Below are 26,946 nucleotides of genomic sequence, written 5' to 3' on the forward strand. Positions count from 1 at the left end.
AACAACATGTGTACAGTCGCACTCAGGTTTTCCTTCAGATTTTTCTCAATCCTCATTGATTCTTCAGCATTTAACATGCAATAAAGATGCACACTAAGAATCTGTACTTCAAGGAAGATATCTTGGATTGCCTTCTTGGAACCCTTCACTCTTCATCACTAGTTGAATGTTATAAGGACACAGATCTGTTTGTTAAATTAAATTTATATGATGTCTCCTTATCAGCTTCCATTTAGACAGAGCCCAACTCACCTATTTTCTTACTTCCCTCTCAAATCTATCTCACCAAGATATTTTTCTAGCACAGTTTTCATTTTTATCTGCTCTGCTTGTAAAAACAAAATGACTGTATCCCTATGCTCTTAAAAGGGGTGCACAGAGCACCATTAGAAGCCAGAAACTAGAGTTTATTACTCCCAAAATTGGAATCTCATCTTATAAAATATTTTAAAATAAAGTATTCCTAAGAACCCTGATTCCTTCCTCTTCAATAAATATTGAACAAAAGTCTATCAATGACCACAAGATGCATGGAAATATAAATGAGCGTGTCCCAAAGTCTTAGTGAAGTTCAAAGCATTAGTAAACTCAGAAGTATAAATGCCACAAACTTCAAAAACAGCATTTGAAAGGTCACTTATATTGCTTTCATACTTGTATTTAAGTTTGAAGCATAAATTTTTAGCTTTTTGTTTCACTCTGCAGATGGTTAATTTTGACTGAAATCTTAAAAATTAAAAATGTATGATTTAAAATACACAACTCTGAACAAATACAAAGGAGATGGAAATAAGTTTTCAAGCGACGTCTCTCTTACATTTGTCAGCATTTACTTATACTTCTGGAGCTACTAACACCTTAAAACTTCACTAAGATTTTTAGGACACCATTGTATTAATTTACTATTTTCTTAAACATGTCTTTTTCTCGAATATGATCGTAAAATTTTTTATTTTCATGGTAAGAAAATGTCTGTTTTTCAGTTTTGAATGTAGCACGTCTCAGCAGATAGATTTTGGAGTTGCCAATTAAAAGATATTCTTTAGTAACTGCCCTGCATAATAAACCAATCTTTGTCTTTTTCAACCACACATCAAAGTATATTGGGATTTCTCATCATCAAACTGTAACCTTGGGACTTTACTGAATTTGTTTACACTTTATGTGTTATCATTGCTGAGGGCCCAGCTTAAAATCCAGGTGAAGAAAGAAAAAGTGAGGTTTCTTCCATAAAGAATATTGCAAAACAGAGATCAAAGGCACAATTCTACTCCTCAATCTGTGCAATCTAACTTGGTTTACAATTAAAGAACGATTTTAATCGTTAAAGTTTTAAATTTTATTAAATGTTTGTGGTAATGCACCAAATGAATTACAGACCTATATAAATACACAGGCAGCTGTTTGTAATTTGCATTTTTATCAGTTTTGAAAGAGCACAATGTACTTCCTGCATCCTATTTTCAGAATTTGCACTTTTATCATCTTGACTATCCAGTATGTAGTATGGAGGACTTGAATATCTCTTTCTTTGAATTTTCATTTTTGATTGTAAATCAGATGATGTCTGGCACTTTTCTCTTTTCTAATTTTTCTCTTCTCTCAACTCCCATTTCTTTACTTACTCCCATTTCTTCTCGGCTCTAATAATAAAATATACAAAATATTTCAATTATTTTCTATTTCAGACTTCTTTGGCCACCAGAATTTTGTTTTTCTTTTGCTAATTACTTGCCACAAATCTAAAGGCAATACAAAAACGAAGTTTATCATTTAAATTCATATATTTTCAAAATGCCAAACTTAATCCACTTCTTTCTGATGTTTACTGTGTTTTGCATTTGGATGGAGGATTGGAAAGGAATGGAAATGATACTATATATAATGCTGCACTGCAGGACACCCAGAACGAACAAAATGAGCATTTCACTAGATGGGGACAGGCACCTCCATTCACACCAGCTACATCTCTATCAGAAAGGACATGCGGCCTCAAGGGAAAGCCAACAATGAGAATGACCCCTCTAGTCCCTTTAGCGCCTGCCCTCTATTCCCACGGATGCTCGCACTTTCCTCTCCTATTACATTATCTTCAGAGCATCCAACATTTTCCCAAAAGGCTCCTCTCTCCCATTAACACTTCTGTGGCCTTGACTGCCAGAGCCCTCGAGGAACAGACTAGCTGCAGCTCGTGCTTTGGGCCTCCAGCCCTCCAGCAGTCCATTTGCCCACTGGGAAATGGTGAAACTGCTGTTCTGTGCCCGAGCAGAAATATGTGGGCGAGAAAACATGAGCTAATCTTCCTCTTCCTATTCTGGTGATGACAACAACAATTAGGAAGGACAAGAGTTTCGCTTTGGTGTTACAAAGTTTTCAATCAAAAGCTCAGCAAATAAGAAAACACTTTGTTTTATTATAAAATCGATTTAATTTCTTCACTCTAAGTTTCCATTCTTCCTGGCATAGAAAACTCATTTAGTCCTTTGCACATAAATTCAATCCAATTCAGTGATTTCTTAGTCCCTTCACTTTATATTTCAGTCACATTCAGATTTAAAATTCTTTCTCAGTGTTTTCTCCCTACCTTACCTCCCTACTACTGATCCTAAATTTCTAAGGTTGGGACAGGAGAATGGTTGCTGCTGAGTGACAGCTAGGAAGAGAATATAATTACAAGTCTTAACATGTCTGGATCCTGTGTGGGTTTGTATTTCCCTTGAGTGGTGGCCCAGATCACCTAGTCTGTGGTTTCTCAAACTTTAATGTGCATCCTATTCACCAGGGTATGTTGTTAAAATGCAATCTGACTCAGCAGGTCTGAGATGGAGACTCCACATTTCTAACAAGCTCCCAAGTGATGTCATTGCAGCTGGTCCTCAGACCATTCTTTAATTAAAAAAGTTTGGTCAGTGGTTTCAACCTGTCTCTCTGGCAGAGGCAATCTATTGAGATTACAGTTAAGTATCCCCTGATACACAACAGGTATCAACAACAAGAGCATCTTTCTGATGCTTATCCCTTCAGTCCCAACCCGAAGACCCTGTGTCTACCCACTGGTCCTCTCTCCAAGGAACTCTATCCCACTTGAGGTTCACAGGAATGTGTGATACCCACCCATGCAACTTGGCACTTGGAAATCTTAAGAAGCCGTTTCCAGCCCTCCCCTAATAGATATGGCTTGCCTTCTCCCCAACAAAGCTAACACTGACAAATGCTCTCCAAAGTTTCATTGCATCTGGGAAGTGCATTACAGCCATACATGGATGGTACATGCTTTGTGTTCTGGAGTGACCCTTCCTTCCCCAAATCCTTCTGTGATTCATGTTTAGCTATCTGGCACAGAAGAGGAGAAGGCTACTGGAATACAAGAGCAGTCACTGGCACAGGGATGGGGGAAGAACACATCCTTTAATACTCCAAATGTTATCCTGCCCGTAAGGAAACCATAGGAGTAGAAGCTGTAGCTCAACAATTTCTCGTTTCATCCAGGCTTTTTATAAACTCCTTACCTCCTTCTCCCCTAAAGTTAAGTACACATAAAGTTAAGAGGAAATATAGCTGTTGGGAAAATAGAATAATTTAATCAGGCTCTCTCACCTTAGGTCAGGTTGGGGGTGGTTCAGTAAACAAATTGTTTGTGTGTGGGTGGAGTTGGTGCACATGCCCAGTGTCACCACCTTGGCTGGCGTCTATCTTGGGCATCAGCTCCATGCAGCCATGCTTTCCAACTTATGGCTTCCAAGGACCTGTTTGCCAGTTACTTAGCTCATAGACCTGCATGTAAGGGGTCTGGTGACCCAGCCCGGTGTGTGAGGGGTCTGGTGACCCAGCCTGGCATGTGAAGGGTTTGTGACCCAGTCTGTGAATGGGTTTGAGAGGTCTGTGAAAACCAGACCCAGCCCTAGCTTGACAACTGGCCCAGCCATCAGGATTACAGGCAGGTAAAAGTAGCCAGACAACTGGCATGGTTGTGCAGCTTTACAATTGACAATGTCGACAGGATTAAGAGCTCTACAATTGGTGTCACGAACCGGATAAAGTAGTATGACAATAGTCAATTAAATAGTACTGCATCAGAGTTCTCTTGCAGTACAATATGATTTGGGAAAACATGGGGGAAAAAGAAAAACAGTTGTCTCCACTGGGTTCATTCTGGGAAGCTCTGGTTTAAGAGTTCATGGATTTCAGATTATTCTGAAAGTTCTAGGCTACTTATTTAGGTAGGACATTCCTATCTGGAACTTTTTCTGAAAGGTTTAGTTCTCTGAGAAGTAACTGAAACCATTTTATCTTGTGTGGTTTTCCAAACCTACTGAGACAGCCCAGGACACGCAAGGAGAAGACACCAAGCTGTTTAGCAAAAGAACAACTTGAGATCAGGGTTACTGCAAACCTCTTCCCTGAGGAGGTCCCCAGGATCTCCATGCCCTTCCAGAGCACACGGTATAACAGTCACTAGGAACCGCCTGCCTGAGAAACTTCATCTTGGATGCCATGTCAGCCTGCTCCAGCCAATATTTGTCTATGGTAGACATAGTAAGGCTTTAATATTTATGTCAAAATACAGTTTTACATATTTGCATTGTAGTGCAGCAAAGAATGCATCTTAATATATTATACAATGGCTGCAATTACTATGCTTGTTGCTGAGGAGAGAACAATACCAAGAGGTTTTTTGGTAACATAAAAATAGACAAAAAGGAACATAATAAAACAAAGTAAAATTAAATTGCTTGTAGACAGGTATCTACTAAACTCTAATTCAGCGTGCATATATACCTTGAAATTTTTATTTATTTTAATGTTTTCTAAAATATGTTCCTTGAACTAAAAAACTTGTCATTCATTCATTTTCAGAATTGCATGATATATAAAATCACCAGTAAATATTTACCTGTATATATCTTTTCAGTTTTTGAATATGTTTTTGAAAAAGGAATTCTTTTTCGCCAGGCTGAAGGATTATATGATGGGGATGTATATTTGTCTGAGAAAAAAAGAAGACTGGAATTAAATATTTTATAACTTAAAATCATATTCCAAGGGTGTTTCAAAGTTATAAACCTCTCAGGGGTGAAGCTATTCTTTAAGTAATTCATTTTACCATTTCAAAGCTAAGGCATCAAGGATACAAGTGAGTTTATTAAGCCGTTTAACTTATCAGTGAACATGGTTACAGATCTCTTAATTGGCCATCGCATTCCTCAAATAAGGCTCACTCCCATGAGGCCAAGACAGAGGACAGTATGATATCTGAACATAATAAAAATATTTCACTGCCTTGCTTTACTAGGATTTTACGTAGAATTCTGCTAGTATTTGTAGAGCTTTAAAAAGAAAGAAAAAATCCTATGAAGTACAGCCCTAGTCCATTTCCTTCCATAAAGTGACTTTCATGATTACTCTGAAACAGTGAACTCACTGCCCCACGTAACCAAAGCATTTATGTACTGACCTGGTTCTTAAATACTTTTCTCTGACTCCTCTACATTTCAACTATTATCGAACAATATTATACTTGTGTTTTCAATTATTACTATGCAGCTGTGGTTCTCAAGGCATGGTTCATAACAATACCAAGAATTTGCTTTTTTTCCCTGTGTTGACATTTGCACTAAAGTTGTAAAAGCAACATAGGGTATAACTACTGGCACCTTCACACAAATACAGACTTCAGCAAAAACTGTTCTAATACTCATTGTATTCTTCACAGCAATCTACTTGCAGTAAAATAAAAACGTTAACAATAATAAATAAAAGTAATGGTAAGATATAAAATTAAAAGCCTGTTTCACTAAGAATATCTTTATTTACATACATGATACCTATATATCATTCTATTCTAGAACAAATAGAAAAATAATGTAAATAAAGCTAACTTCTATTTAAATCATAAAAGAAAGAAACTAGGAAAGACATAGAGTCTTTACTTATATTTCCCAAAGTACACAACTGGGAAAATACAAACACACTGTGAACTGGGAAGATACAAACACAGAATTATACAGAATTGAGTAGCATTTTGTTAAGTTGAGAGAACTGAAACCCAACTCCGAAAGAGCTAAATTCTGAGAAGGGAAGAAAAAGAGATTTGGTTTCCTTCTCCCCTGTGGCCTTGTATTTCCTGACAATATACTATGACTTTGCCTATTACATGATGAAATGATTTAAGAGCAATCTGTGCATGGTGGGAGAAATGAGAGGTTGACAAAAATATTGCCATTAACCCCCAAACTAACCCTTTCAGACAGTAATCACAAAGGCCTAAAGAAAAGCCACGGCACTAGACTGACAATAATAATTGAACAATGCAGTTCATGGAACAAGAAAATGTCAACCATTTAAAAACAATCCTCCAGAATGAAATAAAGCTATCTGGGGGGAACAGAGTGCAATGCTCTGAGACAGAACCCTGGGGAGGTACAATGTCAAGTCATCTGCACCCGAGTTTTCTTACACATCCTTTAAATCATGTGCACTTCTGTACACAGAAGAAATCCTCTCCCTAGCCTCTAAGATGCTATGGTGGTGATGTCCTAGGAAAAGAAGAAGGGAGTGGATAGCAGTGAAGATTAGTCCAAGCCATTGGGAAACTCCATGGGAATGCAAATCACAGACAGGAGTAAACCACATCAGTAAAGAGCCTCACCTGGACAGAGGTTGAGTTTGGGTTCCTTGTTTACAACAGCTTTATTATAGAATCCATTTGTGGGTCTGCTGCGGGGAGGTGCATTCAATGAGACAGTCCTGACAGCATTTCTCTGAACATGGATATAGGATGCATTTTCAGCATTTCGGTTTTTATTATTGCGATGGTAACTCACTTTATTTTGGGGATTTGAAGACTGTACTGCTGCAAAAGAAAGTGGGGAGAGAGGGAGGGATAAGACAAACGAGTTTCACACCCATAAATAACATATTGCAGTTTAAGTATTTGATAGCACAATGGAAGATAATGTAAGCTAAAAATTAAGTTTGGAGGAGCTGGGTTGACATCTAAAATAACATTTATGCTGCATGACAATGATTTATTTTTCAGGTAAAAAATATTTGCTATTTAATCTCTTTTCAAATTATAATTTAGAAATGTCAAATACAGGGATGCTTTACCTCTCCGCATTCCAGGACCAGGAAAGTTCTTTGGTTCATCATAAATCCATTTTCTTTTCTTCACACCTTTAAAATGAGGCTTCCTCACTGGCTGGACATTGTTCACTTAGAGAAGATATAAATTTTTACAGTTTTTGAAGAAATGCATTCATCTGAAAATTACTGTAGGTGATAATTACATATCTGTGCATTCACATGTCAAACAAGAGAAGAAACTAAATGTACCACTCTGATACTTTATTTTCTAGAACAAAGGGTGATTTATTTTTAAGTGCCAGAAAAAAATCAATCTTGGAAATAGATTGATGAGAAAACCTTCAATAAGTAGCTTTCCTCAGAGAAAAATTCTTTTCTCCAAAGGAATGTGTGGATTCTTTTAAAAGAACATAAAATTGCATTCTAAATATAATTATAAATCTCATTATAATGTTATTATTAAGTAGTTTCAGAATTGTTATCTTCAACATAAATCTTTTTGTACTTATTTTAGGCAAAACTCCTTTTCTTAAGATATTGGATAAAGGTAAAATAGTGAATTTTACTTTATATTTTTAAGGTCTTAGGAAGGTGAGCATACAGATAGTTGGGTCAAACAAGACACAACAATGAGAATTTGTAAGTACTAAGATCATTAAATTTTTTGCTTTTTACTTGCAAATTTTTACATCAAAAATTTTATATGCATTCTCAATTTTCCAGGAATTCTAAGGTACATTTCTCCAGAGAATCTTAAAACAATTTGGTAGAGAAGGGCATTCTGTTATTTATCCATGTGGGGCTCCTGAACATTCACAGTGACTACTGCACAGAGAAAATAAACACCAAGTGCACATTAGCTCTCTACAATGGACTAAGAAATCTGTTTTTACCCTTGCTCCAACCTCAGCTTAAGCTTTAAGCCCTCGATGAAGTGCTAATAATTCACCTCCTCCTCAAACATCATGTGCCACCTCCATTTCCAAGCTCCAAGTTCCAGGATTTGGAAACCGTATTTTTAATAAGCACCACAAAACTGAACTACTTGGGGGCTAGCTGTCATGGTTCCCTTCAGTGCATGGCTGAGATCCAAGAATATTACAGGTGTTCAATAAGTGAATAAGGACTGAAGAAAGGAGGGAAGGAATCAGGAAGATGCACAAGTCTTAATTGTATCGAGAAGTAGCTCAGAATGTCAAGGACAAGCCAAATCAAGAAAAATAATCCAAAACTAATAAAAAGCTGTCAATATGTTCCTCTATGGGTGAAATTTAAAATATTATACTAGTGAACTTTCCAAGAAGGAAGAATATTATTAATTTTAATAACTAAATTAAACTAGTGGGAAAGCATATAATTTACTAGGACCTACATCTCAATTCATTATCAGAGTTAGTAGAAAAATACTGTCTTTAATTCTTAACTCTGAATAATTTTCAAATCATTCTTTTTCCTTTTCTTTTTAAAATTCTATTTTTAATAAGCAAAAGAGATCCATTGATAAGATGAATATACGTAAGGCCAAAAAGTGATAGAGCTAGTGTCTCACTTGAAAAGGAGTCCCCTCTGCACTTCATACTGATATTCTCAGTAGCATTTAATACATGTGTTGCAGATACTAGTCGGGTAGTTAGGGAACACTTTGGATGAGGACTGTCCTTGTTATCTTTTAAAGCAAATTAAGAAAATAAAATGTCAATATTAGAAAAAGAAGCATTTCAGTTGGTATTTCACTATTCAAACATTACATAATGGGCACACCTCTTTAAAATATATATATGCATATTATCTTTTTAAAATCATCATTAAAATTCCCTAGTTGCCACATTGATCCCCAAATTCATCACTAACAAAACTTAAAAATTTAGAACTACAGCCTTTATCTTCAATATGCAAATGATTTAGTCACAGAAATATTTTTAATATCTCTGTACAAAAGAATTAAAAGGTTATCAATTTTATAACAAATGGATCCATGTAAATTGGGGTTCCAAAAATATTTTAAATATATTAACTTTCATTTGTTCTATGCTTTGTAGCAGGAGTATTCAACAAGGGCTTTCCACAATGATGGAAATGTTCTAACTCTGTGCTGTCCAATATGGTAGCCACTGAGCACTTGGAATGTGGCTAGTGCAACTGAACAATGGAATTTTTAATTTTATTTAATTTTAATTAACTTGAATTTAAACAGTCACACATGGCTGGTGGCTACCATCTTAGTATAGCTTTAGAATTTCTCCGATGGAGTAGGCAAAAGTTTTCCATCCCTGAGTGGCAGAGAGAGAGAAAGAGAGATTTATATAGTATTTTACATAAAAATACTTTAATTTGATCATGAGTGCCTTGTCCTATGCTTGAGAATATTTAACAGTGGGGAAAACGATAAAGGAAATGCATGTGTACTTTGATGGAGAGTATGTGAGACCCTCTAATTACAGAACAGCTATACTTTTTTTTTTTTTTGTCTTTTTCCGTGTCCGGCAACGGATCGCAACCCTTAGTGTTGCCCCCGTACCAGACCGGGGACTGGCAACGAGATCGCAACCCTCGGCGTTGCTCCCGCGCCTCGCTCAGCCAGTGAGCGGGAACCGGTCAGAACAGCTATACTTTTAATCTGTGACCGAGATAGGTGCCCACAGAGAGGTACCAGCTGAAGTATTCTCAGCACAGTAAGGGCGTAAGACTATAGAGGAAGGATTTCATCATATCTAGCTCTTGATTATTCATAGATTATATTTAGCAATAATTATAAAATAGGGAAGTCATCACAAGATTAATACTGTTCAATGTGTTCACAATGTTTCTAACAAAATGTAGTCATACTGATATTATTAGTAGAAAATGAGACTGAAAAAGACTTGGTATTACCGTGCAAGAGAGCCAATGACTTTAGAGCTAGAAATACTCCTAGAAATTATGTAGTGCAACAGGATAATTTTCAGATAAGAAAACTAAGGCTAAAAAGATGAAATCCCATGGTCAAACAATAAGGGACAGAGCCAGGACTGGAACCTTAGGGCTCTTAACTCCTTTTCAGCGTATACTCATGTTTTGATTTATCACTGTTCTTCTTATATTGGATTTTACAAGACCTAGCTTCATGTTTAACTTATCTGTCCAAATTAAAAATCGATCAAAACTATAGAAAAATTATTTACCTTTAGTATTCGAACATTTTGACTCGGTGATTTCTTTCTCTTCTTTTAAAGCTTCACTTTCATCTACTCTAAGAAATATGATCCTTCGTGGAATGTAACAGTCACCTCCTATGAAAAAAACCTTACTGTCAGTGGCGGCAATGGCAAAAAGTGCTACAAAACTGCCTTTCAATACAGGAAGATTCTCTACAATATTTCTTTTGTCCCCTTCTGTTTAAACACTTCTCAGTAATACCATTCCCATCTCTCTACATATCATATGTGCTTAGATTAATAAATGTGTATTAATATACATGTATGTCAATACCTAGTATGTAAACTAATTGCAAAAATGTTCACATATTCAGCAAAATTAATTTTCTTTTAACTTCCAACAATCTTCAGTTCCACTCTTTAGAGATACTCAAGGGTAAATGTAACTTATCTGTCATATAACATCTTCAGATTTCTGAAAGTAGTTTTCTTTTTCCTTAAAGATCTTTTTCTCAGGAAAAATCTTCATAGCTGCTTTAAATATTACTTATGTACAAACTCTCCAGATCCTTCATTATACAAGTTACCCTTTTTTAACATAAAATATTTGTTTCAAATAACCTTCTTTAATAATGTGAACTAACTTGTGGAGGAATCAGCGGATCTAGTCTAGTAACAGTTGACATTTATGCAGTATTTTTATATGTGCCAACCCCCTACTGAGTATTTTAATTTTGTTGTTGCTATTGCTGTTGTTGTTTGTTTTTGGTAGCTGGCCAGTAAGGGGATCCAAACCCTTGACGTCGATGTTATTAGCACCACCCTCTAAGTGAGCTAACCAGCCAGCCCTCTACTGAGTATTTTAAATGGCTTATCACTTTTAATTGTCTTCCTATACAACTTATAATTCAATATGAGTTTACCTTAGCTATTTGGTAGTGAAAACGCATTACCGAACTGTTTTGAAACACAGTAGCCAACAAAAAAAACCACTTTTTTTCCTTCACAAACTATATCATGTCAGGCTTTTTCCAGCTTGAAGAAAAGCCACCATTACTGTCTTGAACCTAAATGAAAACTTTATGTTTATCACTGTTTGGCTTTGCCTTGTTATATTTGGCTAGTTGTTCTAGCAAATTAATTCCAGACGTCTGTAAATTTTATAAACGTGTCTCTATTCACCCATTCAACAGATTTAGACATGTAATCATTTATTCTACAGTATTTACTGAGTGCACATCATGTGTCAGACATTTTACTACAGAGAGTTACTTATAGTAATTGATTATATATGGTTCCTGGCCTCAAGGAGCATCCACAAAACCAATGATTAAAATGTCAGAATGAGTTTTGGTTTCAGCCATGACCAAATGGTTTATGTCAGAATAACTTTCCTGCCAAAAACAATTATAAAATACCAAAACAAACTAATAGGAAAATAACCCAATGCATGCATGGTACTGTAATGCTGAGAGCAATGGAGGCACACAAAGTAACTTCCACATTCACATTCACCCTGGCTTTTTCCCTGACTGATTTACACACACTCACTGCAGATTTTTTTCATGAAACATTTCTAATTCATTGTTCAGGGAAATACGTGCATCCCAAGCAGAAAGGGACCAACCAACTAGGCTAAAAGCAACAGCCCAAAGTTTGGGTTGCTTCAGTGGCTTGAACTTGAGGGAAAAATCTGAAAGAGGAAGAAAAAACAAGAAAGTTCTCCTGAGATATGTATAAAATTCCCTTTAAATTGTTGCCTGACTCCCACACTTTTCATGCACAAAGTGGGGCCCTCAGAAACTGGCAAAAAGAGCCTGTCGACACTAAATAACTGATCAGAGATTTCAGCAGCAGCATACTGCTGGGGAGTCAAAATTTGGAGTTCAAGCTTCACCAGGGTAAGGAGATCTTAGCAAAAACATCCCAGGCTTTCAGTTGATAATCTGAAAAGGCAAAGTTTTAGGAGTAAGGGCCTTGTCCTAGAAATACGAAATAGACCTGCAATGAAAGGGCAAAAAGCACATCGTCTACTACATCATCCCTTATAAAGCCTAAAATCAGGCCTTGACAGAAATAAGGTGGCCTGCTGATAGTCTAGCTGCCTGCCAAAATTAAAAGTTTCTTTGTAGGAAAACAACGGCTTTCATACACTATATAATTTTTTATTCATAATGTCCAGCATCTAATAAAAAATTAGAAGGCATACTAGGAAACAGAATAACTGATCAAAAACCAGAGGAAAATGAAAGAGATCCAAGGATTATCAAACATGAATTTAGAAAAAATAATGTGACTAATATCAAAATAAAATACTAATGGGGAATTTAAGAAGGAAATCCATTAAAAGGTCAAATAGAAATTAAGAATTTAATATATGGATTTAAGAGCAGAGAGGAAGAGAATTAGTGAATAGGACAGAGAGTTGGCAGAAAATGTACAGATTTATCCAAACTAACTAACAAAAAGACTATTACAAATGGGCTAGAGACTTAAAAACACACTTGACAAAAATGAAAATATCAAAATAGCCAATAAGTTTATGAAAAGGTGCTCAACATTATCAGTCATCAGGAAAATATAAATTAAATTACAGTGAGATACCACCAACCACCAACCGGAATGGCTAAAAATTTAAAGGACTGAAAATACTAAGTGTTGGTAAAGATACAGAGCAAGCTTACCACAAATAAAATGAATGCATATGCCCTTTAGAAGGCATGTACAAGAATGTTAATTATAGCCCCAAACTGGAAACAACGTCCATCCAACCCCATATCAATGCTCATGGTGTTCACAGTCTTTTGCAAACATATGCAGAGTGGTAAAAAACTTGGGTCACTGGACCCACACATTCCTAGCTGGGGTACAAAAATGTAATATGCTGGGCATTCTTGTTTCAGTTTTCATACAGAGATGACCAGAGAATGGAGACAGTAGGGGAAAGCACAGGATAGTACAGAAACTCTGGCTCTGGGGCCAGGTGGATGAAGTTTGAATCCCAGCTCTGACACCTATAAGTGGAACAGCCACAGGAGAGCCACTTAACACTTCTGAAATTTGTTTTCTCTTTTGTAAAATAAATAAAACCATCAGGATGAGTAATTTCTAGGATTTAAAATTATAATCTATGTGTGATAAGTATGTGTATTACGTGTGTGTGTTTGCGTACATATTTCCCCTAGGAGCAATAGTTCAGTATTTACTAATTCAGTGTTCATGTCAACTTTACAGAACATAACTACTGGGAAAAATGAGAATCAACTGTGTGTAGATGTGTGTGCATCAACTGTGTGCGTGTATATATTTTTTTACATATATAGAAAGAGATGTGTGATATACACACATATACACCATATATCTCTATGTCTCAACATAAAATTATACAGCAGTGTAAAAGAGCTACTGCTACAATCAACAGCATGGATCAGTCTAATGCGGTTAAGTAAAAGAATCCAAACTAAAACAGTTCAAACTGTAAATTTCCACCTATATAAAGGTCAAGAAATGCAAAATTAACCTATGATAACAGATATCAGAGTAGTGTTTACCATTAGGAAGGGTCTATTCACTTGGAGAGGAGGAGCCCTCTGTATTACTATAAGTATGGTTATATTGATGCATATGCATGTAAAATTTTATCGAGCTATATACTTCAGATTTGTGTACTTTATTAAAAGCAAAGCTCAATAAAACATTGAAATATTATTAAGACTAAAAACAATGCCTCAAGTGTTTTCCTTCAAGTTGAATATTGAGTCATTAATTATAATTTTAATTTTTGATCGTCTTCCTTTCAAAAATGTCTTATTAATATAGGGATCTAAATATGTTTATGTTGCTCTCATACACATATATAGGAGATTCTTCTATCCAGTGACTTACAGAATATTACAGTGCCTGGAAAATCAACAAGCCTGACTATGCCAGAAACACAGTATCCCAGATGATGGAAAATTTTAACATTCTTTTGCTATGGTTCTTCAACCAGCTTATTACTCTAACAAAATTATTTAAGTGTAATAACATTCTTACTTTTTCTAAGTCGCAATAAAGTAGGAAATACATTATTGATGTCACAACATGAAGGAAAGTTTGTTTTTTATACAATAGCATCGGTTATTAGTGGTTGAAATAGCCTTTTACTAAACAGAAAAGCAATATGATTTAATGATATTTCACCAAAATGTACAATTAGAACTGACCAAGTGAAGTGTATCACAGTTTTGTTCTCTTCTAGGCTGTACAGACAGTATAAACTCCATTGGGAGAATCTGCCAATGTTTCTGATTTATAGCTCAAACTTACTGCTTCAAGGCAACCAAACAATGACAGCTAGTCTAAAACTGCTGCCGATTTAAGAAAGGAGAGGAAAGAATCAAATTACTTTAGCACCAGAAAAAAAAGAGAAAAGAAAAAAGGTAGACAGAAGAAAATGGCTGAAACTGAATGAAACGGGGATGGCAGAAAGCATCACCGATGAGCCTCAGGCATATTGGAACTTACTGGGACCTGCTGTCAACCTCCTTCTCACACACATTCTTCACATCAGCCACACCCTTTTCCTTCCTCACAAAAATATATTTTTTAAAACAAAGGCTTAGAATCTTCTGTAAAAGGATGAATTTTCCGAAATGCTTATGCCAAAAAGCAGTTTCAAAATGTTTAAGCTATAATACATAATTAGGATGCAATGCCTTGGCATCACTGATACATGTATTTGAACACAACTGCCTTAACGTAGACTTACTCAAAGGATTTACTAAGTGCCTCCTCTGTTTATAGCTCTATAGTATATAACAGCACATTCCTGATACCTGATTTCATTATAGACTGGAATTGAGCCTAAACATACACACACACATACACACACACATCAGATTTCTCATAAAACTATGGGAAATGGAATGTCTCGCACACTGAAAACAATTTTCCACAAGGTGTTTAGTAGAGATACTAGCCTCTGAAAGCATCTGATTTTGTGATGTACCTCCAACCCCCTGAATTAAACATGAAATAGATAAAAAATAATAATGGAACAAAATTAGTTATGAGAGAAAAAATTCAGACTCATTTACTGTATGGTGATATATTCAGGATCAACCTGTAATAAATTAACTCACCTCCATTTTCAAAAGCAGCAATGTCAGTTCTCGGTTTCTTATCCAATGACGTTTTTATCTCACCTTGTCTTTCAAATAGGCTTAATTTTGTTGGAACTGTAAGACCATCCCCTAAAAATGAGAAGAAATAAAAGTCATCCCAGGAATCATTAGATGCATAAATAAGACATTTATGATAGAATTCATGATGAAAGTAAACAACTTAAAAAAAATTAAGGAAAATATTTTTTACACAGTGATCTGAAGAATAATACATTTATAAGTACATGAGGTTTAAGCAAATTTTATAATTTTCAACAAAGCATCAAGCAAGTATGTCATTCTATTTGGATTATTTATCAAATGACAGTTTTTAAAAAATTAAGCAATCTAAAACTATTGTCAGTTCATAACACATTCAGCTTATTTGATGTTTTTCATGTATTGAATTTTATATTTCTTTCGTTTTTATCTATTCAACATGACGAACTTAATAAAAAGTGTTAAGAGTCACCAATGACTAAAAAATGCTGCTTATACTGTGATAATTAAATTATTCTCTCGGTTTTCCTTATACATCTCTGGATAATTTTCTTTTACAACAAACCATTCAAAGCAGAATAAAAAAGTCATAACAGGGAGTTTCCCAATATGGGCAACTAAAGAGGTCTGGCACTAGTCCCCTCCCTATATAAAGAGACCAAAACAACAGATAAATATATTTTTACTGGAACGACTGAGAAAACATGTTGCATAACACCAGGAGAGTGAAGACATCCATGTGAAGTATGGAGGAAGGGAACAGCACCTTAGAGAGCAGAACAGAGCATCCAGGCTTTGCACCAACACAGGGACTGGTCCAGAACCAGGCAGAGAGAAGAATACTTTTACAAGAAAGTCTCCACCTTCAAAAGCCACTCCTAGAATTAAAAGAAGTTACTGAACCACCAAATGCTCAGACATCAAAGCAGAGATATGAGAAGCATGAAAAAAAACAGGGAAACATGGCTCCCCCCGCCAAAAGACTACAGTTTTCTAATACCAGACCCCAAACAATAGGAAACTGATGAATCACCCAAACAGGAATCCCAAATGGCAATACTAAGGAAATTCAAAATGATGGATGAAAAAATAGCTAGAAATCACAATGAAGTCAAAAAGAAATTTTTTTTTTTTTTTTTGTCTTTTTGTCTTTTTCCGTGTCCGGCAACGGATCGCAACCCTCAGTGTTGCCCCCATACCAGACCGAGGACCGGCAACGGGATCGCAACCCTCGGTGTTGCTCCCGCGCCTCGCTCAGCCAGTGAGCGGGAACCAGTCTGTATGTGGGATCCGAACCCTTGGGCGGGAGCGCCGCCACGCTTCCCAAGCGGCGCACTATCCAGTGCGCCACCGGGCCAGCCCAAGTCAAAAAGAAATTTGACGACCTGTATGGGAAATTCAACAAAGAGACACAAACAATAAAAAAAAAGAAAATCAAGCAAAAATCCTGGAATTAAAGAATTCATTGAAAAAAATTTTTTAAAAACACAACTGAGAGCATAAGCAGCAGGCTAGAACAGCAGAAGAATCTCCAAACTAGAAGACAGTCTTTTAGAACTAACACAAAGAAAAAGAAAAAAAAGAATTTTAAAAAATGAGGAAAACCTACGAAATCTTTCTGATAACTTTAAGTGTACGAACATCCATATTATGGGTGTACCAGAAAGGGAAGAGAAAAGAAAATGCATTGAAAGCCTGTTTAATGAAATAATAGCTGAAAACTTCCCAAATATTGAGAGAGATATGGCCTTACAGATCCAAGAAGCTCAAAGATCCCCAAACAAATTCAACCCCAAAAGGGCATTATACATTATAGTCAAATTATCAAAAGTCAAAGACAAAGAAAGAATTCTAAAAACAGCAAAAGAAAAGCATCAAATCATCTGTAAGGGAATCCTTATCAGGCTAACAGCAGACTTCTCAACAGAAACCATATAGGCCAGGAGAGATTGTGATGACATATTCAAAGTACTAAAAGAAAAAAAAACAGCCTACCAAGAATACTATATCCAGCAAAGCTTTCCTTCAGAAATGAAGGAGAAATGATATTTTTCCCAAACAAATAAAAACTACAGGGATTCACTACCACAAGACTGGCCCTTCAACAAATCCTCAAGAGAGTCCTACATCTGGAATCAAGAGATGTATGTCACCATAAATACAGAAGAAAGAATAAAAACCATGAGAATATTAGATAGGCAAATGAGAAAGAGAAAGAAAATATATGTTATAACTATGAAAAAAACAACAGCAAAGATAAAGGGAAAGAAAGTAACAAAAGAAATATAAAACAACCATAAAGAAATAAATAAAATGGCGGGAATAAAGCAATATCTTTCAATAACAACCTAGAATGTAAGTGGTTTAAATTCACCACTTACATGATACGGACTGACTGAATGGATTAAAAAAATAGACCCAATTATATTCTGCCTGCAAGAAACCCACTTCATTAATAAAAGACACACATAGATTAACAGTGAATGAATGGAAAAAGACATTCCATGCAAATGGAAACCAAAAATAAGCAGAGGTTGTTATACTTATGTCAGATTTCAAACCAAGATAAAATAGATTTCAAACCAAGAGCTATAAAAAGAGACAAAGCAGCACACTAAATAATGATAGGAAACAGAGGCAATTCTCCTGAACTCATTCTATGAGGCCAGTATCACCCTGATACCAAAATCAAATACACAACAACAAAAAAAGAAAGCTATAGGCCAATATCCTTGGTGAAGATACATGTAAAAACCCTCAACAAGATATTAGCAATCGTATAACTAGATATTAGCAAACAGAATACAACAGCACATCAAAAAGATTATACGCCATGATTGCGATCAAGTGGGAGTCATCCAAGGGATGCAAGGATGGTTCAACATACACAACTCAATAAATGTGATATACCATATCAACAAAAGCAAGGACAAAACCACATGATTATCTCAATAGACACAGAAAAGGCATTTGACAAAATTCAGCATCCCTTCATGATACAGACCCTCAACAAATTAGGTATAGAAGGAAAGTATCTCAGCACAATTAAAGCCATGTATGACAAACCCACCAATAACATCATCCTGAATGGGGAAAAACTGAAAGCTTTTACTTTAAGAACAGGAACAAGACAGGGATGCCCACTCTCACCAGTCCTATTTAACACAGTATTGGAAGCATTAGCCAGAGCAATCAGGCAAGAGAAAGAAAAAAAGGGCATCCAAATTGGAAAAGATGAAGTCAAACTGTCTCTGTTCACAGAGGACATGGTCCTATATATAGAAAAACCCATAACCTCTACCAAAAGAATTCTTAGAGCTCATATAAGAACTCAGTAAAGTTGCAGGATGCAAAATCAATACACAAAATTCAGTAGCATTCTTATAACCCATCAATGAACAAGCAGAAAAAGAAATCAAGAAAGCAAGCCCATTTACAATAGCTACCAAAAGAATAAAATACCTAGGAATAAATTTAACAGAAGAGGTGAAAGATCTCTATAAACACTCCTGAAAGAAATTATAGAGAACACCAAATGATGGAAAGACATTCCAGGTTTATGGATTGGAAGAATTAATGTTGTGAAAATATCCATATTACTTAAAGTGATCTACAGATTCAATGCAATCCCCATCAAAATACCGAAGATGTTCATAACACAAATAGAAAAAAAAATCCTAAAATTCATATGAAACAACAAAAGACCCTGAATAGCCAAAGAAATCCTGAAGAAAAAAACAAAAAACAAAAAACTGGAGGCATTACACTACCTTATTCCAAATTATACTACAAAACTATAGTAACCAAAACAGCATGGTACTAGAATAAAAACAGATATTTTGGACCAATGGAACAGGATAGAGAACCCAGAAATCAACCCAGGTTCCTACAGCCAACTTATTTTCAACAAGGGCAGCAAGAACATACACTGGAAAAAGAATAGCCTCTTCAGTAAATGGTACTGGGAAAACTGTAAACCCATGGGTAGAAGAATGAGACTAAATGCATACTTCTCACCAAATACCAAAATCAACTCAAAATGGATTAAAGACTTAAATATAAGACCTGAAACTATAAAACTCCTAAATAAAAACATAGGGGAAACACTTTGGAATGTAGGACTGGGCAAAGACTTCATAAATAAGACCCCCAAAACACAAGTAACAAAGAAAAAAATAAATGGGATTATATCAAACTAAAAGCTTCTGTGCAGCAAAGGAAGCAATCAACAGAGTGAAAAGACAACCTACAGAATGGGAGAAAATATTTGCAAACTATATATGTGACAAGGGATTAACAAATGTCTGAAAATATGAGGAACTAAAACAACTTAATGGTAAATAATAATAATAATAATAATAATAATACAGTTAAAAAAAACAGGCATAGAGCTGAACAGGTATTTCTCAAAGGAAGACATACAAATGCCCAACAGGTACTTGAAAAAATGTTCTACACCACTAATTATCAGGAAAATGCAAATCAAAACCACATTGAGAAATCATCTCATCCCAGTTAAACTGGCTGTTATCAAAAAGACAAAATAACAAATACTGGTGAAGATGTGGAGAAAAGGGAACTCTTCTACACTGTTGGTGGGACTGCAAATTAGTACAGCCATTATGGAAAATGATATCAAGGTTCCCCAAACAACTGCAGATAGAACTCCCATACAATCCAGCAATTTCACTTCTGGGTTATACCCAAAGGAATAGAAATCATCCTGTTGAAAGCATACCTATACTCCTATGTTCACTGCAGCTCTATTTACAATAGTTAAGATATGGAACCAACTGAAATGTCCATCAATAGATTACTGGATAAGGAAAATGTGGTATATATATGCAATGGAATACTACTCAGCCATTAAAAAACAATAAGATTCTGCCATTTGCAGCAACATGGATGAACTCAGAGAAAATTAAGTGAAATAAGCCAGGCACAGACAGAAAAATATGACATGTCCTCACTCATAAGTTGAGCTAAGGAAGCAAGGAAGGCAGGAAGGCAGGAAGGACAACCGCAATAATATGCTGAACTTTCAGAAGGAGAGAACAGATCTATGGTCACTTGAGGTGGGAAAGGGGAGCAAAGAAGGGTTATGGAGAAATTGGGCAATGGACACAAAGAAGAATTATGATTTGTAATGATGAATGTGCTAACAAAACTGATTTAATCATCACATATTGTACACAAATACTGACAGTCAACTCTGTACCCCATGAACATGTATAATGAATTAAGTTTCAATTGCAAAATATTTAAAAATTAAAAAATTTTTAAAAAAACATGACAACCTTTTGCAATGTCTGATTCTGGATTGGATCCTAAACCAGGGTAAAAACTCATTTGCTATAATGAACATGAATGGAATTATTGTTGAGGACAGAAAAGGCTGCAAATAATAATATTTTATCATTGTAATTATTTAATTTTGATATTTATACTGTAGTTATGTAAGAGTAAAGGGGCATCATGTCTGCAATTTACTCTCAAACAATTCAAAAAATAATAAAAAATAAAATTTAGAGAGTGTGTGAAAATTCAAATGTGGTAAAACACTAACATTTGGGGGAAATCTGGATGAAGGGAGTAGAGTAATTCACCGAAACTATTTAAAAATTTTAAAAAGCTTTTAAAGCATAATTCAAAGCAAAAAGTACATATAATGATTTTATAATCTGCTATTTTTAACATTCAAGTTTCCTTTTCATGTTTTGTTTTTTCTTGTCTGAGAAGCACAGGCCTGTAATCAGTCCTTCCCTAGATGGCTCCCATTAAGTCTTTCTGATGGTTCTGCTCTCTAATGGTGTGTTGCTGCCACCTACTGCCATATGTTTCAATAGTTTGCCACATGTGCATTTGCATGACAGGCAGTTCAGATACTCTATCCTTTACTTTATCCTGTACTCATCTCGATCTTGGGAGACGTTCCCAACTATTTCTCTCCTTCTTTTCCCCCAAGGGAGCAGGAAAGGATTCAAACCTATCCTACTGCACACTTTGTTTTTAAGCTCATTCTAAGGGCAAGAAAACTATATAAGCTCATGGCATTCATGGATTTTCTCTGAGATCCTGATTTTATATCCAGAATATAATGCTCTTCTTATCTTTGCCTTCAAGGGAAAAATGTTCACCAACAGTAAAATCAGATTCACCAAAGCACAAGTTCTATGACCAGCAGACCTTTGGATTTGTCCATCAGCATCACCCCTGAAATTGCCCGGCTCACAGAAGACACTCATTCAATGAACAAATATGTATATACCTTTGTTCTGCCACTAATGTCATACTTTGATCTCTCTATTGCCCTTCTTGGGCTAGGTTATCTTTTCTATTCATAAAAACAAACAAAAAAACACCTAGACCTATTTCGCAGGGGGATTTATTTCACAAACAAATAAAAAAGTAAAAGCAAATTATTTACAGGATTACTGTATGGGGTGTATAGTGTTGCCATATGTTTATGAAGTCTATTTATTCTGCGTCTCCTCTAGGAAAATGTAATTACATTAACAGTAGCTTTTCATATGAAATTTGGGTCATCCAATAAAAATACTTCCTTCTTACTCTCAATTCTGATGTATTATTTATCATTTAACTCTATTCTAGTATACACTGTACTAAATAGTTCAGTCTATCACACTAAGTGAAATGTTGCCTTCTTATTTCTTACCTTCTTGCAATTCACTGCCATTTTCCAAAGGCTTTTCCAACTCTTTTTCCACTGTAGGAACTATGCCTTTTGATGATGAAATATCCGGAGGAGTATGAAATCTGTAGTATTCACCTAATCTCCCATAAGAAAAGTAATGGTTAGTATATTTATCACATCAAATATTAGAAAATCCACAAATGTTTGATTTCTTACCAGATTTATAACACATCTCCTTTATTGCTCTTTTTTCTTCTATTTCTTCAGGAGTCTTTGTCCATAAACCAGAAGCATCTATAGGATATATTTGTTTTAAATTAAATCCCCCCAAAGCCAAATAATCTGAAAATTTATAAACCAGAAAGAAAAAATTCCCAGATATTGTTTTTATGAATGGACTACTCTTTTTTAAATTTTTAAAATCAGTAATTTTGTGTACTGGTAAATGTTTCTAATTGCTACATTTTAAGTATTAGAATCAGTCAAGAGAAATGAAATGACTAGCTGTCTATTATGTGTGTTCAAATGAGAAGGTGGAGGTATAGACTCAGATATTGGGATGGTGTTTGGAGGAGGACGCAGGCATAAGATTTGTGGAACTACAGCAGACAAAACAAGTAATGACAGTTCTGTGTATTCCTAAGCACAGAAACTATGGTGGCCTGTAGCTCACAGAAGGACGTATTTCAGGGCAAAGGTGGAATGAAAGTTTTTCTGCATGTTTGTCTTGCATGTACACACTTGCGGGCACCACTATGCTGTAACGATATGGGAGGAAAAGGATGCAGAAGACCTAGGTCCTAATCCTGTTCATACTCTTGCAAGGATTGCCTAAGATAATGCAGATGGGACTGCTTTATAAATTATAAATTATAGACCTCTAAAACTTCAAGGATTAAATGTGAGACAGATTAATAGACATGTAGATAAACACACAGAGGCCTATATGTGTCAATGGGTTTTAGAAACAGTTGTTATACATAAACAAGAGAGGTTATTAGTATCTTTACAAGCACATGTACATATCTGAACATGAGATCTGTCTCCCAGCCATCATACAACAAAAACCTTCCAATCTAAATGATCATAAGCATGTGTAGACACAGAACAAATTAGGAATAATGAATTAAGTGTATTTAATAAAATTAAAGCTATTTTCTCAACAAAATCTGTCTTACTTATTACATCAGAAACTTCTAATAGTTAAATAAGCAGAAAATATTGTGAAGTTTTTTAATGTGCACTGTAAATTGGAGAAAAGGTCTACTCACCATTTTGCTCATCTCCTTCCCCCTCTTCTTCCTCAAAGTCTGTTTTTAAAACTAAAGGATGGTGAATAGGTCGTGATATATTCTCCTGGGGTTTCGGAGGTTCCTGACTCTGGGTCGGGGGTGGAATTCCTTCCTGACTTTCTTTCTGCAGTGTGATACCTACAAAGAAAATGCAACATTTTGCCCTTTCAAGATATATAAATAATATGATCTGTATATTCAATGATCAACCATTGCCCTCCTAATTAACTATATATTTTGCTAAAAGGCAAACCTTATTTTTAGAAAGGTTATTAAACCAACTTACAATAAATATCAACATTTTGCTAGAAGACATAGCCATTTGTATATCTCCTTTGAGAAATATTATTCAGAACCCTTAACCATTTTGTAATGAGATTGTCTTTATATTATTGAGTTGTAAGAGCTCTTTACATTTTCTAGATATAGGTCCTTTATCATATACATGATTTACAAATATCTTCTTCCATTCCATGGGTTGTCTTTTCCTTTTCTTGATAATATTATTTGCAACACCAAAGTTTCTAATTTTCAAGTCTAATCTTTTTTTTTTTTTTTGTCCTTTTGGTGTACTACGAAATCTTTGTACAACCTAAGATTTCTTTTAACAGTTTTATAGTTTTAGCTCTTAGATTTCATTCTTTAATGCATTGTGAGTTAATTTTTGTATATGATGTGAGGAAGAAGTCCAACTTAATTCTTTTGCACGTGGCTATTCAGTTGTGTTAACACCATTTCTGGAAAATACTATTCTCTTCCCAAATTAAATGGACTATGCAGACTTGTTAAAAATCAATTGAACACAAATTGATTTTTGTAAGGTTTATTTCTGATCTCTCCATTCTATCTCAATGATTCTCTCTCTCTCTATACACACACACACACACACACACACACACACACACAATGTTAGATAGTCTTGATTACTATAGTTTTGTAGTAATTTGTAGATTTTGAAATCAGGAAGTGTGAGTCTTCCCACTCTGTTCTCCATTTTCAAGATTGTTTTCACTATTCTGGATCCCTTGAATTTCCATATAAATATTAGAATCAGCTTCTCAAAATTTCTGCAAGTCAGTCAGTCGGGATTCTGATAAGCGTCACGCTGAATATGTAGATCAATTTGGAAAGTATTGCCATATTATCAATAAAGTCAATTCGCGTAAAAGAATATCTTTCCATTTTTTAAGGTTTTCATTAATTTCCTTCAACAGTCTTTTGCAGTTTTCAAAGTTTTGAAATTCTTTTGTTAAATTAATGTCTAAATATTTTGTCCTTTTGATGCTGTTGTAAGTGGTATTTTTTTCTTTCATTTTCAGTTTGTGTCCATTGCTAGTATACAGAAATACAATCAATTATTGTAAACTGATCTTGTACCCTACAACTTTGCTGAACCTGCTAGTTCTAATAATTTTTGGTGAGTTTTTAGAATTTTCTGAAGAAAGATCCTATTATATGTAAATAGAGATAATTTACTTCTTCCTTTTCAATCTAGCTACCTTTAATTAGGTATTAATTCACAATTTCCCTGCTTGAATACAAATGGCAAAAATGAACAGCCTGTCTTGCTCCTGATCTTAGAGAGAAAGCTTTCACTACTTCATCATTAAGTACGATGTCAGCTGTGAGTTTTTTCATATATGTCCTTTATCGGGTTGAGGAAGTTCCCTTCTATTTCAAGTTTGTTGAGTATTTTTATCATGAAAGGGTGTTAAACTTTTGTCAACTTCTTTTTCTTCATCCATTCAAATGATTGTGTGTTTTTGCTTTTTATTCCATTGATATAGTGCATCATTAACTGATTTTCTGAAGTTAAACCAGCCTTGCATTTCTGGGTTAATCCCACTTGATCGTGAACTATACTGCTTTTTTAACGCTGTTGGATTTAGTATGCTAGAATTTTGTGTTTATATTCGTAAGTGAAATCACTCTGTAGTTTTCTTTTATTGTAATGTCTTATAATATCTCATAGAGAAGAGGTGGAAAGTGTTTCTTCATCTTCTATTTTTTAGAAGAATTTGTGAAGCATTGATATTAATTGCTCTTTAAATGTTTGTTATAATTCAATAATAAAACCACCTGTGCCTGAGCTATTATTTGTGGGAAGGTTTTTAAGTAATTAATCAATCTCTTTATTACTATAGATCTACTATTAGTTTTGGCAGTTTGTGTCTTTCTAGGAATTGGTCCATTTCATCTAAGCTATCTAATTTGTTGGAATACAGCTGTTCATAGTATTCTCTTATAATCCTTCTTATTTCTATAAGGTCAATAGTGATGTCTTGTCTTTCGTTCCTAATTTTAGTAATTTTAGTCATCTTTTTTTTTTTTTAGTAAAGCTAAAAATTTCAATTTTCTTGATCTTATAAAAGAACCAACTTTTGCTTTTATTTTCTATTTGATTTTCTATATTGGTTTTCTATTCCATCCATTTGAGTTTTAATCTTTATAATTTGCTTCCTCCTGTTTGCTTCAGGTTTACTTTTTTTTCCCCCAGTGTATTAAGGCTTAAGGTTAGATTATTGATTTGAAATCTTTTTTAATATAGGCGTTTACAAGTATAAATATTTCTCTAAGCATTTCTTTACCTTCATGCCATGAGTTTTGGTATGATATGTCTTTATTCTCATTCATCTCAAAGTATTTGCTAGTTGCCCTTATAATTCTCTTGCTATCTGTCGGTTATTTGTAGGTATTCTGTTTAATTTCCATATCTTTGTGAATTTCCCAAATTTTTTAATCTTATTGGTTTTTAATTCCATTGTGTTCAGAGAACACATTCCATCATTTTGAATTTATTTAGGCTTATTTTATGGTCTACTACATGGTCTATTCCGGAAAATGTTCCTTGTGCACTAGAAAAATGTGTGTTCTGCTACTGTCGCATGGAGTGTTCTATTGATGTCTGTTAGGTCTAGTTGTTTTAAGTTACTCAAGTCCTCTATTTCCTTGTCGTTTATAGATGTTGTTTGTATGGTATTTTTTTTTCATACTTTGACTTTCAACTTTGGAATCTAAAGTGTAGATAGCATATAGTTGTATCTTCATTTTTATTCTGAGATTCTTTGCCTTTTGATTAGATTTTGAATCCATATACATTTGATGTTATTATTGGTATCTGTATTTGATTTCTGTATGTCATTTTGCTTTTTGTTTTCTATATGTCTCATGCCTTTTATGTTCTCTTTCTCTACTGCTTTCTTTTGCAGTGAGTGAACATTTTCTAAAGTAACATTTTAATTCCTTTATTTTTTCATTTATTTTGGGGTGTAGAATTTTCTTAGGTGTTGCTCTCTGGCTTATTATATACTTCTTAACTTATCAGAATCCACTTCAGATTTATACTAATTCCAGTGAGATATAAAATGTTACTCCTGTATGGCTCTATTCCCTCTTCCTCCTTTTTGTGCTATTATTATTACATATGTTACATTTATGTTTGCTACAAACCCAAAAAGTACATAGTTATGTTTATTACTTTTATATGATTTTATATCTCTTAAAGGAGCCCAGAGGAAAAAGAACAAGCATACATTTCTAGGGTTTGTTATATTAACCTTCTTATTCATAATTTCTAGTTTTCTACATTTACCATCTGGTGTCATTTCTTTACCATAATTCAATTTTTCTCCCAT

General features: G+C 34.8%; 1 protein-coding gene across 1 annotated transcript; it reads right to left on the reverse strand.

The window, feature by feature from the left end:
- Positions 1 to 1,321: 1,321 nt before the first annotated feature.
- Positions 1,322 to 26,946, reverse strand: LOC103609803 (chromosome unknown open reading frame, human C12orf50). Its single transcript, XM_008594086.1, has 11 exons — positions 26,904 to 26,946; positions 23,291 to 23,449; positions 22,236 to 22,313; positions 22,041 to 22,154; positions 15,344 to 15,454; positions 10,248 to 10,355; positions 8,636 to 8,752; positions 7,111 to 7,215; positions 6,650 to 6,853; positions 4,895 to 4,987; positions 1,322 to 1,643 (listed from the first exon to the last, which is right to left on the reverse strand). The coding sequence occupies exons 1-11, from the start codon at positions 26,944 to 26,946 to the stop codon at positions 1,618 to 1,620; spliced, it is 1,158 nt and encodes a 385-aa protein (XP_008592308.1). The 3' UTR covers positions 1,322 to 1,617.

Source organism: Galeopterus variegatus, unplaced genomic scaffold (assembly GCF_000696425.1).
Source record: "Galeopterus variegatus unplaced genomic scaffold, G_variegatus-3.0.2 Scaffold10106, whole genome shotgun sequence".
NCBI lineage: Eukaryota > Metazoa > Chordata > Mammalia > Dermoptera > Cynocephalidae > Galeopterus > Galeopterus variegatus.